Source organism: Bos taurus, chromosome 13 (assembly GCF_002263795.3).
Source record: "Bos taurus isolate L1 Dominette 01449 registration number 42190680 breed Hereford chromosome 13, ARS-UCD2.0, whole genome shotgun sequence".
NCBI classification, from domain to species: Eukaryota; Metazoa; Chordata; class Mammalia; order Artiodactyla; family Bovidae; genus Bos; species Bos taurus.
This window is the reverse complement of record NC_037340.1, coordinates 64,509,666-64,528,312: the sequence shown is the minus strand read 5'-3', so window position 1 is coordinate 64,528,312 and position 18,647 is coordinate 64,509,666. Positions and strand designations below refer to the sequence as shown.

The following is an 18,647-nucleotide window of genomic DNA, read 5'->3' as shown; positions in this document are numbered from 1 at the left end:
GGGAAAGGCTACCCACTCCAGTATTCTGGCCTGGAGAATTCCATGGGATGGCAAAGAGTCAGACACAACTGAGCAGTTAGGGCTTAGGCAACCTTTTAAAAATAAAGTCCCCTGGGTGAATTTTATAATGGTTGGGTCAGGCTGACACACCTGTACCAACCATTCAGCCTTCATGTCACTCGGAGTGGGACAGCCTGTATCACACATGCTTCCCAAATGTGATGCAACAGGGAGGACCAGTGCCACCTGGGGAGCATTCTCTCCGGAAGAGTCAATCCAGCCAGGCCTGTTGATCTGATTATTGTGTGTACCTGCTAAGACACTTCGTGTCTGAATCTTCGTGACCCCATGGACTATAGCCCGCCAGCCTCCTCTGTCCATGGGATTCTCCAGGCAAGAATACTGGAGTGGCTTGCCCTGCCCTCCTTCAGGGGATCTTCCCAACTCAGGAATCGAAACCACCTCTGTTGTATTGGCAGGCAGGGTTTTTGTTTTGTTTTGTTTTTTTAAACATCTAATTATTGATATTCAGGATAGACAGGGAAGAGAGATATGGTAAGAGTGCACCTAAGTCAGAGAAAGACAAGTATCATGATATTGCTTATATGTAGAATCTTCAAAATATAGGTACAAATGAATTTATCTGCAAAACAGAAATAGAGATACAGATGTAGAAAATAAACTTACAATTACCAAGGGGTAAGAGTGGGGAGATTGGGATTGACATGTACACACTACTATATATAAAACAGATAACTAATGAGGACCATATAGCACAGGGAACTCTACTCAATTCTCTGTAATGGCCTATATGGGACAAGAATCTAAAACAGAGTGAATATACGTATAACTGGTTCACATTGCTGAAAACTTGAAACTAACACAACAGTGTAAATCAACTATACTCCAATAAAAAAGAAACAATTATATATAAAAAAAAGTGAACCCGAATCTAGTTGAGTCTAATGCCTATACTCAGGACAAATGACCCAGTTTCTTCAACAGGTACAGGGACGAGAAAAGCGAGGTGACTGGTAATAGAAAGTGTCTTAAGAGACGTGTCAACCATGAATGATGTGTGGATGCTGTTTGGATCCTGATGCAAGTAAACAACTGTAAAAGCCATTTTTAGGTGATTCGAGAAAATGAACAGATTGGGTATTGGATTTTTTTTAATTTTATTTTTGGGTATTGGATTTTTTTAAATTTTATTTTTGGTATTGGATTTTAAGACATTATTATTAATGTTGTTGGGTTTGATCATAATTTTGTGGTCGTGTTAAAAATAGTCTCTTAGAACTCAGGGGGTTCCCTGGTGGCTCAGATGGTAAAGAATCCACTTGCAATGCAGGAGACCCAGGTTCTATCCCTGGGTGGGGAAGATCCCCTGGAGAAGCGAATGGCAACCCACTCCAGTATTGTTGCCTGGGAAATGCCATGGACGGAGGAGCCTGGCGGGCTACAGTCCATGGGGTCACAGAGTTGGACACGATGGAGTGATTAACACTTTCACTTTTTTTTTTTTTTTACTTTTAGAACTTAGAGAATGAACTTATGGTTGCCAGTGGGGTAGAGTGGGAAGACGGATAGACCGGAAGTTTGGGATTGACATGTACATGGTGTTATATTTAAAACAGGTAATCAACGAGGACCTACTGTAGAAAGAAATGTCTTTTAGCAAGAAGGAAAAAAAATCTGTTAGGGGTATGTATTGGGTTGACTAAAAAGTTCAAATGGGTTTTTCCATAACATCTTACAGAAAAATCCAAGTGAAATTTTTGGCCAGTCCAGTACTAGAGTATTTACAGATACAATGACACTGTATTTAAAATTTTCTTTAAAATATATATTAAAAAAAATCAAGGTAGGGGGAAGGTAGATGAATCAGTACTGATGTAATGTTGATAACTGCCGGATTAGGCTGATTGGTGCCTGGGGGCTCCTGTTATCATTCTTCCTACTTTGTGAGCGTGAAATTTTTCCTAACAGAAATTTAGAATAGAGAAGAAAGCCACCAAACAAAAAATTCCCAGGAAGCTGCCCTCAGTGCCCTCATTGAGTTTATGCAGAAATTAAACGAGATAACACGCAGGTGCTCAATCAATCCTGGTTCCTTTCGTCTCCTTCCAAAGGCTGTCCTTAGGCAATGGCTGCATTCTGGTTTCTAGCAGTCTATTACCGGGGTTATGAACTGCCTCTGTATAATTCATGCCTGGTTTTCCAGAGCAAAGTCTTGACTCCCATCCAAAGAAGACATGAGCTGTCTTGGAATTTCTGTCCGAATTGTTGGCTGTGGGTGACAGTGGGGTGGGACCGACAAGAGGGTGTCAGGATGGTGCCCATCCACTCCTCCCACACGCACCCCTGGAAGTTCTCTGGATTTGGGGACTGGCCCAAGGTCTCCACCAGCAAGGAGCATTGTAGAAGTGTCCACCCAGAGCTGGGAAGGGCAGGGCCGAGGAAGAGTGTCTTTAATCATTCATTTATCTCTCTCAGGGCTCTGACCGTTATCAGCTAGCAGTGCCTGGCACATAATGGGCAGGCAAAACTGTTAGTTCTCCTCTCTTCACACTTTATCAGCGAGCGCAGACCGCTGACTGGTTGACACTGATCCAAGAATAAGAAGGAGATAAAGAATAGGTGTTTGGAAAGCCAGGAAACACATTGAGGACACAAGGGAAGGAATGCCTGGACAGAGGGGATGGAGCTGGATGGGAAGAGGACTGAACAAGAGGGGAGGGGCAAGGGAAGAACGAGCGGCTTCATAGCGCTGGCCAGGCCACCCTGTGGATCACCCTCTGACACGCAGGCCAAGTCCGGGTCCCTGATCTATGCAAGGATATGAAAAGCTTTCAAGGAGGTGGTCTGCAGCAGACACAGCCTCTGAGGAAATGGGCATTTAAAGGCTGCTCTCAGCCTGAAGCATCACCAAGGACAAAGAAATCACTAAGGATTCCCAAATTTAAGAATCGGAATCTCCAGGGAAAGGGCCTGGGAATCCACATTTATAATAAGAACCCCCAGTTGATTCTTATGATCAGGCAAGTTAGGGAAACTGCAGATTAAGATGGTGCTCCTTGAATGCCTACCTCAGAAGCCCTTGGGGAATTTATGAGACCATATGCAAATTCTCACGTGCAAATTCCTGACCCCAGAACCAGAGAATCAGAATGGCAAGAGGTCAGGGGCCTGCAGCCTGGAATCAGAATTCATAAAAAAAGTTTCTAGGTGATTCTGGTATGCCCTACAGTGGGAGAGCCATGGAAACAGCATGGTGGCTAAGCTGGAGTCGACACACCCGGTTTGAAGCCTTATTTCCCCATTCAGCAACTGTGGGCCCTTAGTAGGGACCTTAGTAGGTTACTTACTGTTTCTCTACACCTCAGTTTATCTATCTGTAAAATGGGGATAATAATAATAACATATACATATTATATAGTATGTGGAAAATATTTGACATAGACCTTAGAATAGTAACATCCTGATTCTAACCTATTATAATCTAAAATAGAATCAAATCAAATCCTCTGTCCCTCTTCCCTCTAGATTCCTACTGATTTTCTTGGTACTTCTGCTACATCCTTCAGTATAGTCCGCCTTGTGACAGGGTGACTTCTGTACACATCTGTCTTTCCCACTCCACTCTGGACTTCCAGAGGGCAGAGACTGTGTCTTTTTCATATTTTTATTATTTACATTTAAAAAATTTGTATTTATTTATTTAATTGGCCACGCCGTGTGGCATGTGGGATCCTGGTTCCCCGACCAGAGATCGAACCTGTGCCCCTGTTAACCACTAGACTGCCAGGGAAGTCTCCTTGGCAGTGTCTTTTTTAAATGTTCAAACACATGCGTCATGTTCTATTAGAGTCAGAAGAGGTCACCTAATCCAGACTCTCATTTGATAAATGAGGAGACTGAGGGTGAACGACTCACCCAGGTCACGTGGCCAGGTGGTTGAGCTTTAGTTGAGTCCCTGCAATGCCGCCTACTAGCTATGCCATATGAGCCTCAAACTCATCTTTAAAATGGGCATAATGATGTACACTTGCCTACTTACTAAGCAAGAGACTTACAAGTGAATACTGACGAGGAACTCTTGCAACCTGAGGAGTCTTGTTATTACTCCTACACAGAAGATGCTAGAGTAATTACAGGGCCTGTTATTCACCTGTGAGGTCGACGTAAGGGTGACTCAGTCATGTCTTCCCACAGTGTGGCCTTTGAAGTCTTCATCAGTCAGGCCAGAGCCTACCACTTTCAGCTTTAATCCCCATTTAACCTTTTCCTCCAGTCTCTGATCCATTCCTTTATCTTCTTAGTCATGGCCTACACTTCCTCCCGACTCCATTCAGTTAGACCACGAACCAAGTGATCTGACTCATCTCCCTGCTCCAGTGGATCGAGTGTTGACCACAGTTCCCACCCTCTTAGGTTCTCAGCTGTTTGACAAGAATCTCTGGAAACCAGGTAACTCAACTATGGAATCCTCCAAGCTCCTCCTCAGGGCTTCTTTTCCTGACAGCCAAGCAATCCCCGGTCCCCTCATGACCTTACCATCATGGTTGGCATTTCCTAACGTCCACGGCTCGTCTGAGTCAAAGTGAGTGTCTCCACCAATCCCTGGACCAGGGAAATAGGCATGAGCCAGGAATCCCCCTTCTCCATCAAATGGGGAGCTGTCGCCATGGAAACCAGAGGCAAAGAAGATCATGATGTCCGCCTCCTTCCGGTCACTTTTGATCTCGTGGTATGGCACCTCTTCAAAGGTCAGCGGGGTCACCTTCTGCCACACATCGAAAGCCTGGCGAATAGCTTTCCGAGTGTCTAGCTCACCCACCTTTGGGGTGTAGTTGTGAATGCTGGTGAGAGAGGGGAGAAACCACAGGGAGGAACAGACAGGAAATTAGAGACTAGCAGAGCTAAAAGGAACATGAGAAGCTGTGTGGGCCTAGAATTCTGCTGAGGTAGCCCAGGGATTGAGGAAGAGGCTGGGTAGACAAGGCTCTGGGTCCTCGCCCTGCCTTTTACTCGGTGTTTTTGTATTTGATCTCTGAAAAAGATTATGTTGAATTTGTAGGAAAAAATCAAGTTGGTGCATGGCATTTCCTAATTTTTAAGTTTTTCTCCCAATACATAAAACATGTACATTTATAAATGTTATAAAAACTCTTACACTGTAGAGAGTTTAGTGGAACATCCCTTTCTTTGAAAGGGGGTGGGGGAAGGAGAGGGTGGGACAAACTGAGAGAATAGCACTGATGTACATACACTACCATAGCTAGTGGGAACCTGCTATATAGCACAGGCAGCTCAGTTCGGAGCTCTGTGCTGACCTAGAGGGGTGTGATGAGGGAGGCTGAAGAGGGAGGGGATATATGTGTGTGTGCTCAAGTTGTTTCAGCTGTATCCAACTCTTTGTGACCCTATGGTCTGTAGCCTGCCAGGCTCCTCTGTCCATGGGATTCTCCAAGCAAGAATACTGGAGTGGGTTGCCATGCCTTCTTCCAGGGGGTCTTCCCGACCCGGGGATTGAAACTGTTTCTGTTTATGTCTCCTGCATTGCAGGTGATTCTTTACCCAATGAGCCACTTGGGAAGCCCAGATATGTATACCTATAGCTGATTCACGTTGCTGTACAGCAGAAACTAACACAACATTGTAAAGCAATTATACTGCAATTGAAAACGTTTTTTAAGTCTTTGGCCCCAACTACTACTATTTGTCTACCCAGAAGCTAGTATAGGGTGGCATCTGATTGAATCAGTTATGTGGGGTTACTGTATCCATATTGCATGGTTCTCCCTGATGGAGCATCACCACTTCTGGTTGCTCTGTCCCATGAACACCTGGGGCAAGGACTATTCACTCATTCTACAGATAAGGAAACTGAAGCCCAGAGAGGTTGCAGGATATAAGGTAAGGTCAGAGCTCAGTTAGGAGCCAGTTCTTTCTCTTCATCTACTCTACCTCTTCTGGAGGACTCTAAGAGTCCATCCGGTTTCTAACCCAGATTCTTCTTAAGTTTCCTTCTCTTGTCAGATTTCTGAAAAATTCTGTTCTGGCCTCTACAGCTTGTGAACAGGAGAGCCCTTGTAAGTTAGTAAGTGTTAGTCACTCAGTCCTGTCTGACTCTTTGTGATGCTATGGACTGTAGCCCACCAGGCTCCTCTGTCCATGGAATTCTCCAGGAAAGGGTACTGGAGTGGGTAGCCATTCCCTTCTTCAGGGGATCCTCCTGACCCAGGGATCAAACCTGAGTCTCCTGAAGTGCCGGCAGATTCTTTACTGTTTGAGCCACTAGAGAAGCCCCAGGAGAACCCTTAGCTCAACTCTGAAGATCTCTGTCTTAGATCCTACTCCTGAACCCAGGGGATCCACCTGAGATGGAATCAGAGACTTGAGAGGTGGCAACCAGGGCGCAGCCAAGCCTGTACTATGCCTGGCCCTGGATCCACCCCATCTGAATCCAGATGTCTGCATCGCCTGTGATGGGCTCCAGCATCCCTGCCTGTGGTCACTGGTCTGACCTGGAGCCTGCTCCTGCTTTGCCCGTGGTTTCCCCAAAAGGGATAACGCTGTTGCAGTTCAGCCCCCAGCTCTTTACAGTCCTTAAGAAACAACTGGAACTCTATGCTGGGAATCTCAGCTGAAGTCCATCAATCAGGCCAAGTGGGGAAGGGATCCAGATGAGAGGGAGTGGGGTTTGGCAAGCAGTGGTAGGGAGGATGAGTTCAGCCACGGTTCTTTAGCCCAGGTGAAAGTTATCAGACAAGTCATATCCCACTTTCCGTAACTGAAAATGCTAGGAATCTAAACAGAACATAATTCATCAGCCCCTAAAGGACCAAACAAACCTGAAGTTGGAGACCCAGCAATCACTGGATGCTACAAGAAAGACAAAGTCATAGGCTCTTAGAACCAGGCCCTGATCACAGACCCTCCGACAGTGTGAACTTCAGAAACTCAGGCCAGGAAATGACTGAGAGAGGGTGGAGCCGATGCCAGGGAGGAGGGGGCGGCGAGGCACCTGTAGGTGATGTGTTTCTGCCTCCATTTCTGTCCCGTCAGGGCGTAGCGCTTGTGTCTCCGCCTTCGGCTCAAGTGTGGGTGATCTGGGACACCACACCGGGGTTTCTTCATCCACCTGGGCAGAGAGAGGACACACATCCACATAGACGCTGTGGCCACTGGACACTCTAGGAAGGCACTGCAGCATCCCTGGTCCCAAGCTGAATGGCAACGTGCACACAACCTAAACTCTGGGCCCCTGGCTCTGATGGGGTCCCCAACAGGAACACCATCGATTGTTCGTCTGTTCATTCATTCCTAACTGAATACGAAGAAGCACTGCTGCGTGACAGACTTGGAGTCAGAAGACATGGGCTTGCTAGTTCCAACTCTGCCACTAATCGCACGAGTCCAGGCCAGTGACTGAATCAATGTGAGCCTCAGCCTCCTCATTGGCAATGCGAGAATTACAGTTCTCCCTGGTCTTAGCTTGTGCGGAGCCTTCAAGGAGGGAGTGCCTGTGGACATGCTCTGTGTGTGAAATCAGATCACATCACTCTCTGCTTTAAAACTACCAATCACCTGGAATAAAATCAAAATTCCTCACCTTGGGACTTCCCAGGGGGTCCAGTGGTTAAGACTCCACGCTCCCAGGTTTGGTCCCTGGTCTGGGAACTAGATCGCACATACTACAAAGTTCACACGTAGCAAGTAAAGGTCCTGCATGCCGCAATGGAGATTAAAGATCCCGAGTGCCGCAGCTAAGACTCAGAGCAGTCAAGTAATTACATATTTAAAAGCAATCAAAACAAACTCCTCGCCTTGGCCCACAGCCCCCACATGATCTGCGATCACCCCTCTACCAGGCACCTTATCCCCTTCCTCACGTCCACTCTGCTCCAGCTCCAGTGGCCTCCCTTCTGTGCCTTGAGCATCCTAAGGTCATTCCAATTCAGGGTGTTTGCATTTGCTGTGTCCTCTGCTTGCCATGCTCTTCTTCACACGGTTTGTTCCCTTACTTTATGAAGGTCTCCACTCAAATGTCACCCCTTCCAAGAGGGCTTCCCTGCCACCTTATCTAAAATAATAGCCTCCCCCCACTATCCCACCTCTAACTGTTTACCCAGCTTGATTTTGCTTCATGGCCTTTATCACTGCCTGAAATGACATCTTATATTAGCTTGTTGTTTATCCTCTGTCTCTCTTACCTGATTCTAAGGTCCATGAGGGCGGGAACCTTGCCTGTATTCCCAGTGCCATCACAGTGCCTGATTTAGGAGGTGTTCAAGGGTGATGGTTGAATGAATGAATGAGAACTAGCCCATGGCAAAAAGGCACAGCTTGGAAAACAGTAAATTTTATATTACTCCAGATGTTCAAAAAGTGGCTGAACAACTGTAGAACTTAGAGTGTAGTTATCCACAGCACTTAACTACATTGTACTGTGATTTGGAATCTATTAGTTTATTGCCTCGAATAAATAGTAAATTTTCTGAGGACAGGAATGAGTCATATTCATCATCCTGTCCTTAGAAGCTAGCCTTGTGCTAGGAGCTAAGTAAATCCTGATGACTGTTATCAGTTAAGTTGCCTTAGGGAACAGTGAGCCTGGGACCTCTTTGGAGATGTGAACTAGGGGCCCGGGTAGGAGATTTAAAAGATCATGGCTGATTGGGAGGGTCACCCTGCATCTCATGTCCCTTTGTCGCCCTAATGACCAGCTCTCTGAACTAGAGATTGAGATCGCTGCGGGGAAACTGTCTGACCTCATTTCCTCATTTCTAGCGGTTGAAAGCAGTTGCCTTTGGCAATAGAGAGGAAAGGAGACAGAATATTTTAACCAAATATTAAAAGCCCCTTGAGGAACTTAACCAGGTCCCACTCATTTTGTATCTACCTCACCTAGAATGTCCACACTCAAAAATTAATAATAAAAGACTAAATAGTGACGATAACAGGCATTGATATAAATGTGTATAATTTTCAGTGTTCATTCTCCTTTTTAAAAAAATTAATTTGAGGGACTCCCTGGTGGTCCAGTGGCTAAGTCTCTGGGCTCCCAATGCAGGTGGCCTGGTTTTGTTCCCTGGTTAGGGAACTAGATCCCACATGGTGCAACTAAGAATTTCCCCATACCCCAACTAAAGATCCTTCGTGTTGCAACCAAGACCCTCACAACCAAATAAATAAATATTAAAATAAAATAAAAAAACAAATTTGGTTCTCAAAGCAACTCTGTGAAGTAATCAGAAATGACTGACCCCAATTTTACAGACAAGGCAAAAGATACACAGAGAACACCAGTAACTTGCAAAATTCAAGTTACTGGGTTAGGGTTAGGGTGAGGCAGGACTGGGACTCTGTTGAATGAATAAATGAACTTTCAACTAATGTACCTGAACAAACAAAAGTTGGGGTTTTTCTTTTCTTTTTCCCTCTGCTTAGCACTAGGTTGGGTTAGAGGAGCTATGTTTGTTGAACGAATGAAGGAGTGAATAATGTGTGACACTTCCCAAGGCAGACACTCAAAAATAATCCTCTGAGGGGCTGATCTAGCTTCCTTTCACTGAGAGTCCCTGGGAAGAGACCCAGGAGGCACCTTTGCTACAGCAAGGTGGAGCTAGACCTCTCTCAGCTCAGAGAGAGGCAACGACACCCGAGCTCACAAAGCTGGAGCTGAAACGAAGGTCTCCAAGTTCTCCCCACAAACACGCTCCCTACTCAGGTCTGGGATTAATTACCTTCTCCCTTCCTGTGCCTCCAAAACAGAGCCCCCCAACCCCACCCTCCTTCCTACAAAGAGGGGTGCAGAGCAGAGCGGCAAGTGGGAAACGCCAGCCCCCTCCCTCCGCCTCCTCCTCTTGCTGCCACCTGCCACTCCCTGAATCCGGTCCAGCGGGCCTGGGGCTTCTGGAACAGAGTGAAACCCAGGGCCAGGTGGTGCCTCAGCAGAGCCACCAGTGCTGCAGCCATAGGAGGCGCTGCCATGAGGCCTGAGCAAAGCCCTCAAAATAACCTCGGCTTGGAAAGGGCCGGGCTCCCCAGGCCGCAGGCCCACGGCGTCCACTCACTCACAGCATCACAGGAGCCGTCAAGTGTATTGTCTCAGGGGTTTACAACCTCACAATCAGAGGATCTGAGGCACAGGAAATGTTCTTACGGGACTATGGGATCATAAAACCCCAGACTCACCAAATTTTATTTGAAAGCTTGAGGCTTAGAATAATGGTATCTAGAATCGGAGAGTCAAAATCCAACATTTCCCCTCCATCCCCCCCCTCCCTCCCCCAACCCCTTCAGTAAATGAGCAAGCTGAGACCTAGAGAGATGATTACCTCAAGGAGTGACTCACCCAAGGGGTGGATTGATCCTGGATCCACCACTGGCTGCATTTCCTGTTCTCTGCCAGCCACCTACTTGCCTGCATCCTCCCTAAGCCCTGCTCTCTCCTTCCACCTGAGTTCGGGTACCCCCCACCGCCCTCCCCCAACCCCCCACCCCCACCCCCACCCCCGCGAGGAAACTCTTTCCAAGCTCTTGGCCGTGCCTTCCTGGCAGTATGGCTTTTCCTTTTTATGTCTTTTTTTTAAAAAATCTTTTTATTTTGTATTGGGGTACAGCCGATTAGCAATGTTTTGACAGTTTCAGATGAACAGCGAAGGGACTCAGCCATACATATACACATATCCATTCTCCCCCTCAAACTCCCCTCCCGTCCAGGCTGCCACACTTACACTGAGCAGATTTCCCTCTGCTATATAGTAAGTCCTCGTTAGTTATCCATTTTAAACACAGCAATGTAAACATGTCAGTAACGGCTTTTCTTAAATAGCTTTAATAACTTTCATGGCTATTCCTTGGAGACAAAAAAAACTCAACTCTCTCCCATCTTAAATAAAAATTCATCCCTCTCTAGCCACATCTATTCCTCCTTTCCTTCACTGTCAGCATTTTTTTTGAGGGGGCGGGCAGGCTTATGGGATCTCAGTTTCCCAACCAGGGATTGAACCCAGGCCACGGCAGTGAAAGCCTGGAGTCCTAACCACTGGATCAACAGGAAACTCCCACTGCTCAGCTTCTTGACAGTTGCCCCTATGTTTGCCATCGCCACTCCTCACCTCTCCTCCGTATCGCAATCTGACTTTGCTGCCATCATTCCACGGAGGTTTCAACGCCCTCTTTGTTACTAAACTCAGCAGACACCTTTCAGCCTCCTGTTTGACCACCTCGACAGCTGACCCTGCTGACCATCCCCCCCTGCCCCCCACAATGGCCATGGTATCCCTGCCGGGCTTCCTCCACTTCTCAGGTGGCTCCTTCCCCTGGGGGTTCCACCCTCGTAACTCTTCTCTCCCTCCTCTTTATCTTCTCCTTGAGTATAAAACCATCTGTGTGGTTTGGCCTACTTGTCATTATCTCTTAAGTATCTCCCTGAGATTCAGTGTTTCCTTCTGAGTTCTAGACTAGCAGCGCTAGCTGATGGTGTTTTTCACTAAATGGGGAGCCTCTGGAGCACAGGGATCAAAGGACCAAGCCCACTGCCCAGCACATGCAGACATTCAGCAAATGTTTAATAAATGGGAAAAGTGGAACAAGACTTGCCATCATTATTCTAGAATTTCCTGTATCTAGTGAGATGTGTACATCTCAGGGATGCCAGAAGGGTGACTCACAGACCCACAAGTTATTAGAATCAGAGGAGATTTAAGGCCACCTATAACCAAACCCTTTACTGTGCTGATAGGGAAACTGAGGCCCAGAAGGGTCAAGAGTCTTGTCCAAGGTCACACAGCAAGTTTACGGCAGAACACATCCCCAGCTCACGTAAGAGAGGGCACCTTGGGGTATGCCCTTCCAGCTGACACTCAGGAGTGGGAGATAGGAAGGTAGAATGGGTAGGGTATACAGATGAGGCCATGACAAATGTGAACCCAAACGTAACTCTGAGAAGTTCAAAGGCACAATGTCCTGTGCAAATCTTACTCAATTGTTGTCTGATCCAACACGCCGGTGACGGGGATCCCGTAAAACTGCTGCATCGTGGCGACTGCTGACTGTAAGGCCTTCCCTGAGTGCAACGCAGATGACCGTGAGTCATAGGGCAGCAGATAGCCATAGGACTTTAACCAGTTCTGAAAGACACGCCAAAAGAAAAGAATGCATCATTCGGGGAAGGCTCATCTGCCCTTGAAACTAGGGACCATTTTACCCAAGGGACTAAAGGACTCATGTTCTGATTTCTGTCTCCTTCACTCCCTCCTGCAGATGCTGTCAAATGAAGCTCCAAAAAACACAGCTCTTGTTGGCTTACTCTTCTGCTATCAAGCTTCCGTTGAATTTCTGTTGGCTATGGAATAAAGATTAAAATGCCTTCTAGCCTTTCCAGCACCCCGTCTCTTTACCATGTACTCAGTGGTTTCCACTGACTAGACATGCAAGAGGACCAGAGCAGTCCATTCTCTGAAGCAGAGTGACTTGATGAACACTGAGCTCCCCAGACACCCGCTGTATCTAGAGACAGAGTCTGCCTTAGGAACCTTTTGTAGAATTATCTGTAGATAATAGATTATCTGTAGATAATGAAATTATCTACAGTCTTCATTGCTAATCCCTCCAAAGAAGTAAGCTATTATTAATAAATAGAAACAAAATAAACCAGGGTATTAATTTATATATAACTACATAAATATGAGCATAGAAAAAAGTCTAGAAGGGCACACATAAAAAATAATATAGCTTCGTAAGAGAATTCTTTGCTTTTAGGAAATATACACTGAAGTGTTTCAGCTTACATAAGGATGCAATGCATGAAGTCTGCAACATTTTCTTTAACAGATTCAGGGAAAAAATTAGAGAAAGAGAGAGGAGAGAGAGGGGAAAAAAAAATGTGGTAGGATGTTAAGAGATGGGGAATCTGGGTGAAAGGTGTTTAGGAATTCTTTGTCCCATTCTTGAAAACTTTTTTGAAAGCCTGAAATAATGTAAAAAAAAATTTTAATAAAAAAGGAATGAATGTGATTAGCCTTTGTTATAATATCATGGGGGACTTCTTTTTTCTGTGCTTATCTAAGGGTTATGCATGGAGTCATTAAAAAAAAAAAGGAGATAAACTTTAAAAGGGCAAGAGAATCTGAAAGTAGCTTGGATGAAGAAGTTCAGACAATGAATCTGAAGGTTGGAAAAGTAAAGATGAGTATTTTCACTGACCAGCTAGAAATTAGAGGACCGGGAAATATCTGTGGCATTAATTGGAAAATGAAGAAAACATCCGTGCATCTATGGAGCCCACAAGCATGTCCCGTAGAGAGTGCACGTACACGCTCGTCTCTAAGTCACATGGAAACTGCCGCCCATCCTCAGAAGATTATCTTGAACACCAAGTGAGCAAATGAAGAAAAAAGACCTTAAGAAGCTGTATTAATGCTCTTCCCATCTACAGTTTTGTTTCTTTTTAAAAAATATTATTTATTTATTTGGCTGCACCAGTTCTTAGTTGTGGCACGTGGGATCTTCCATCTTCATTGTGGCCATATGGAATCTTTTTTTTTTTTTAGTTGCAGCATGTGAACTCTAAGTTGCAACATGTGGGTCTGTTCTTCCATCAGGAATTGAACCTGGGCCCCCTGCATTCCCCACTGCACTGGGAGCGCTGAGTCTTAGCCACTGGACCACCAGGGAAGTCCTCATAATTTTGTTTCTTTGTTTCTATATGAACATCTTATTGTGGCTGTGTCTGTTATGACAAGTCAAATCAAATCATTTTGGGAAGGAGGCAGACCAGAAACTATAAATAAGTTATTATTTATTTCACCAAGGAGGCTGTCACATCTTCACTGCCTTGTGATGAAATCCATCTGACTGATTAAGAACAAAATAGTCAGAATAATAAAGTCTTAAAACATCCCCAAGAGAGCGACAGCTTTACTCTTTCATCAGAGATCTACAACCTGTTTTTCATTCTAAATTTTGGCACAGGGTTTCAATACTTCTTGTGCTTCCCCCAGTGCTGAATCTCTGTCATGCCTTTGTATGTTTTCCCCCTGTATGCCTGGCATACTTCTTAGTTTGGCAAAAATCTTTCATTATTTTAAGGTTAAGCCTATAAATTAGGCTTAGTCTTCCCTTAGGAAGTCTCCCTAAGGAAGACCTTAGTCTTCCCTCTGGAAGACTTACCTCACTCCCTAGCCCGGTACTTTCCCCCTCTTCTGTATTCCCTAAATCCCCTGTTATAGACAGTGTAGTTCTTGGAATATTGCTGCTGCTAAGTCACTTCAGTTGTGTCTGACTCTGTGCGACTCCCCATGGAGTTCTCCAGGCCAGAATACTGGAGTGGGTAGCCATTCCCTTCTCCAGGGGATCTTCCCAACCTAGGGATCAAACCCAGGTCTCCTACATTGCAGGCAGATTCTTTACCAGCTGAACCACAGGGAAGCCCAAGAATACTGGAGTGGGTAGCCTATCCCTTCTCCAGGGGATCCTTCCAACCCAGGAATCGAACCGGGATCTCCTGCATTGCAGGCGGATTCTTTACCAACTGAGCCAGCAGGGAAGCCCTCTTGTAATATTGGGCTCCAATCATTACTGTATTTATGAGACTCTGAACTCCTCCAGGGAAGGGTCCATGTTTTACTCATCTCCATATCTGGTGCCCAGGGATCCCCTGACACAGTAGTTGATCATTGTGTCCATTTAATGAACATTACCGGGCATGGACTACCTAGTAGGCACTGTGCATGGCTCCTGGAATGCAAAGACGAATAAGGAGCTCACCGACCAACAAATAAACCCATCATGAAAATACAGCACTAAAAATCAGATGTGTAGAGTTCCATAGAAGAACAAAGTAGGGGGCATGTTATTCACATGGAAGGGTGGGGATGGGGAGCAAGGGGAACTCGGGGGAGGCTTCCAGGTGGTGGTGGTATCTCAATCTTTTTAAAATTAATCACTTTCTGGCTGTGCTGGGACTTTGTTGCTGCACATGGGCTTTCTCTGGCTACAGCAAGCGGGAGCCACTCTCTAGTTGCGGTGTGAGGGCTTATTGCGGTTGCTTCTCTTGTTGCAGAGCATGGGCTCTAGAGCATGTGGGCTTCAGGAGTTGTGACACATGAACTTAGTCACTCCAAGGCATGTGGAATCTTCCCGGACCAGGGATTGAACCTATGTCCCCTACATTGACAGGTGAATTCTTAACCACTGGACCACCAGGGAAGTCCTGAGCTAGGGCTTGAAGGATATGTGCAATTACCTGGAGGTGCTGGAGAGCATGGCACATTCTGAGCAGTATTTAAAATGGTGGGAACTTGGGGAAGAGGAGTATGGTGATGAGTGGAGAGGATTGGAAAGGAGGGAAGTGGAGAGAGATGATACACTATTAATTATCTTTTTACAAAGTGGACAAATCACAGAGAATCACTTGTGACTTGACCATGGTCTCGGATTAGCCAAAAAAAAAACCATCTGGAAATGGACACGACAGGGCAACTGACAAGTTACCTGTTCATTCATCAAGCTCCAACTTCTATTCCCAGGTCAGTTATGTCATCAAAGTATTAAATCCCTGTACCATGTTACTCAGCCCTTTCCAGCCAGAAGGCCGCATTATGTTCTTCACAGAAACTTCATTGAAGAATTGTTGGATTGGATAAACAGGGCGCTATCATGGGAAAGAGGCACAAAGTTCTGAGGTTGAATCCCAGTTCATCACTTGCCAGCTGTGTGCCTTTGGGCAAATCGAGCATCAGTTTCCTTATTTGTGGGCTTCCCTGATGACTCAGATGGTAAAGAATCTGCCTGCAATGCAGGAGACCTGGGTTTGATCCCTGAGTCAGAAAGATCCCCTGGAGAAGGGCATGGCTACCCAATCCAGTCTTTTTTCCTGGAAAATTCCTGGAGGAGCCTGGCGGGCTACAGTCCATGGGGTCACAAAGAGTTGGACACGACTGAGCAACGAACACTTTCCTTATCTGTAAAATGTAAACAGTGACCCTCCTCTACAAGATTGCTGTTAAGCCGAAGTGATCGAACGTACCTGACATAATCACTCAAAAGTGACTCGTTTATTATCCCCTTGGATGGTGTCTCTGTTACCTTTCGTAAAATCAAGGTGGAAAACACGGTCTTTGACTCCTTCTCTGCCTTTTGAAGTCTGGTTATCCTGCCCTCCCCCTGGACCAAGAGCCACCGTGAGGGTGCTATGGGGGGGCAGCGTGTCCACCTGCTCTCGGTGAGCTGTGGGGCTGACCACCTCTCACACAGCACCGGGAGCACTGCGTGCAGAGAACTGACAGCTGACTGGAGTCGTTCTCTTCGCCCTGTCACTCGGCTTTACTGAGACCAAACACAGTCCCTCTCCATCAAGCTTTACCTTGAGGAAAACGGCGTCTCTACAGGAGATTCTGTGTGCTTTCTGGTTTCAGCAAATGCGTATTGGGTAACCCAGTGGTTCTCCTCTTTGGCCTTTCTGCTGGGAATCTTTTGGTCAAATTTATCACATAAGTGTGGAACACGGTGATGCTTGCAAGTTGCTGTTATTTTTTCATTTTTCTGACCACTAAGTTGTGTTTCATCCTTAAAAATCTTACTTAAAAAGATTGTTTCACTCTGTAAACTGCCTCAAACCCTTCCCAAAAGAGGTGTGGTACCAGTCTAAAATCCAATTCCTCCTTATTTGTGGACTCCATTAGTTAATTCTCTTAAAATCCAATTAGGATGAATTACAGTGTCTGGGAAATAGCTAAAGAACTATTAAAAAAAAAACACTAAGGGGAAGGTTTTTTTAAAAAAAATTATTTATTTTTGGCTGTGTTGGGTCTTAGTTGCGACACTCAAGATCCTCCTTGGAAAATCTGGGCTCTGTGGTTTGCCACATGCAGACTTAGTTGCCTCGAAACATGTGGGATCTTAGTTCTCTGATCGGGATTGAACCTGTGTCCCATGCATTGGAGGGACGATTCTTAATCACTCTGGATCACCGGGGAAGTCCCGGCGGGGAACTTTGGACAGAAGCTTCCAACAAACTGGTCAACAGAGTATTTTTCTGAGCACCTGCCTTCAAGCTAGTATGGAATTTGACAATTTTCTCCCCTCCTGTCCTCATTACTATGATATTGTAGGAGACAGGGAACAGAGAATTTTTGGCATAAACTCTCTTCTAAAATTTGGGGGGATTGAAAGGAGCTCCTAGTTGGTAAAGGGCAACCAGGTTTACCAAGCTCCTTTTTTGGATATTCAAGCAAAGTGTTAGTCTCTCAGTAGTATCTGACTCTTTGTGACGCTATGGACTATAGCCCTCCAGGCTCCTCTATCCAAGGGATTCTCCAGGCAAGAATACTGGAATGGGTAGCCATTCCCTTCTCCAGGGGATCTTCCAGACTCAGGGATTGAACCTGGGTCTCCCGCATTGCAGGCAGATTCTTTACCATCTGAACCACCAGGGAATTCAAGCAAGGAGCATCTTGAAGCCAAGCAGGAGCTATTATGAAGGTCACAGGGTCTAGCTCGGCAGTGTCGGGAGTTAGGATCTAAGTACTCAGACGTTGGCCAATGTCTAGGTTATGGACAAACACTGGAATGGATCTGCCTTCTCTGGGTTCTGCTTCCTTCCCAGGTTCACTGGGGACAATCTTCAGGCTCAGGGGCAGACCCCTAAGAGCAGACATGGGAGCAGAAAGGTCTGGCCAAATGACAGCTCTAAGTCAGGGTCATTGAGATTGGACCTGGTGTGTGTGTGTGTGAGCGGGTGGGAGTGTGTGTATTACAAGGTGGGAGGCTAAAGACTACGCATTAGGGACCAGACAACTTCCGCTGTTTAACCCTGTCTCTACTATTTACCTGCTCTGTGACTCAGACAATCCTCTGACTTCTCTGAGCAGAAGTTCCTGACGTTGAAGCAAGTCTTCTACACTGCAGTCATCCCTGATCCAGAACACTCTCTGCCCATTCACACTTCCAGGCTATTCCTGCTGCCAACAGAGCCCATTCTCTTTAGGTATGCTAGCAAACTCATCCTTCAAAGTCCAGCTGAAATGTCACCTTCTTTGGAAAACCTTCCTAGGCTCTCCCTGGCAGAGCTAGTGGGCAACCCCCTTCCCCCCTGCAGTGCTTAATTCTCTGCTGCTCTAAACACAACTTCCACAGTGTATCACACCGTTGGTTGATGTTTTCCTCACTAGATTGGTTCCCAAGGAGCAGAGACTGTCATATTTATTTTTATATCTGCTACAGTACTTAGCACTGTGCCTGACATAATAAATAATCAGAGTGAGTGAATTAAGGAATGAATTAACAGTTGGTCTAGGAGGTACTGTCTGTGTACCCACGAAGGGATTTCATCTAGGGAGGTTTAATGAGTAATACACACGAAAGCACTAAGCACAATCCATGGCATCGATTCGTTGCTGAAAAAACTATTTGCTGAAATTCCATCTTTTGTGGTTTGACTTTGCTTGAAGAGGCAACAGGCTCCATGGTCCCAATCAAAACAAGATAAAATTCGCTAAAGGAAAGAAGCCCCATTCAATGCTAAACAGAATGACCTAACTTTCATCTTTTTACACCTGGACCCATTAATCCACCACCAGCCACGTCAGAATTCTAAACTTTACAGCTCAGTTAACTAACTCTAAGACGACGTC

General features: G+C 45.8%; 1 protein-coding gene across 1 annotated transcript in view; it reads right to left on the bottom strand.

Moving 5' to 3' along the window:
• Positions 1-18,647, bottom strand: part of MMP24 (matrix metallopeptidase 24) — a 70,300-nt gene that overhangs the window by 17,111 nt on the left and 34,542 nt on the right. Inside the window, exons 3-5 of the mRNA XM_025000899.1 lie at positions 11,995-12,143; positions 7,031-7,147; positions 4,558-4,862 (exon numbers count right to left, since the gene is read on the bottom strand). Coding sequence (XP_024856667.1) covers positions 4,558-4,862; positions 7,031-7,147; positions 11,995-12,143 — 571 coding nt within the window. The remainder of the gene's footprint in view (positions 1-4,557; positions 4,863-7,030; positions 7,148-11,994; positions 12,144-18,647) is intronic.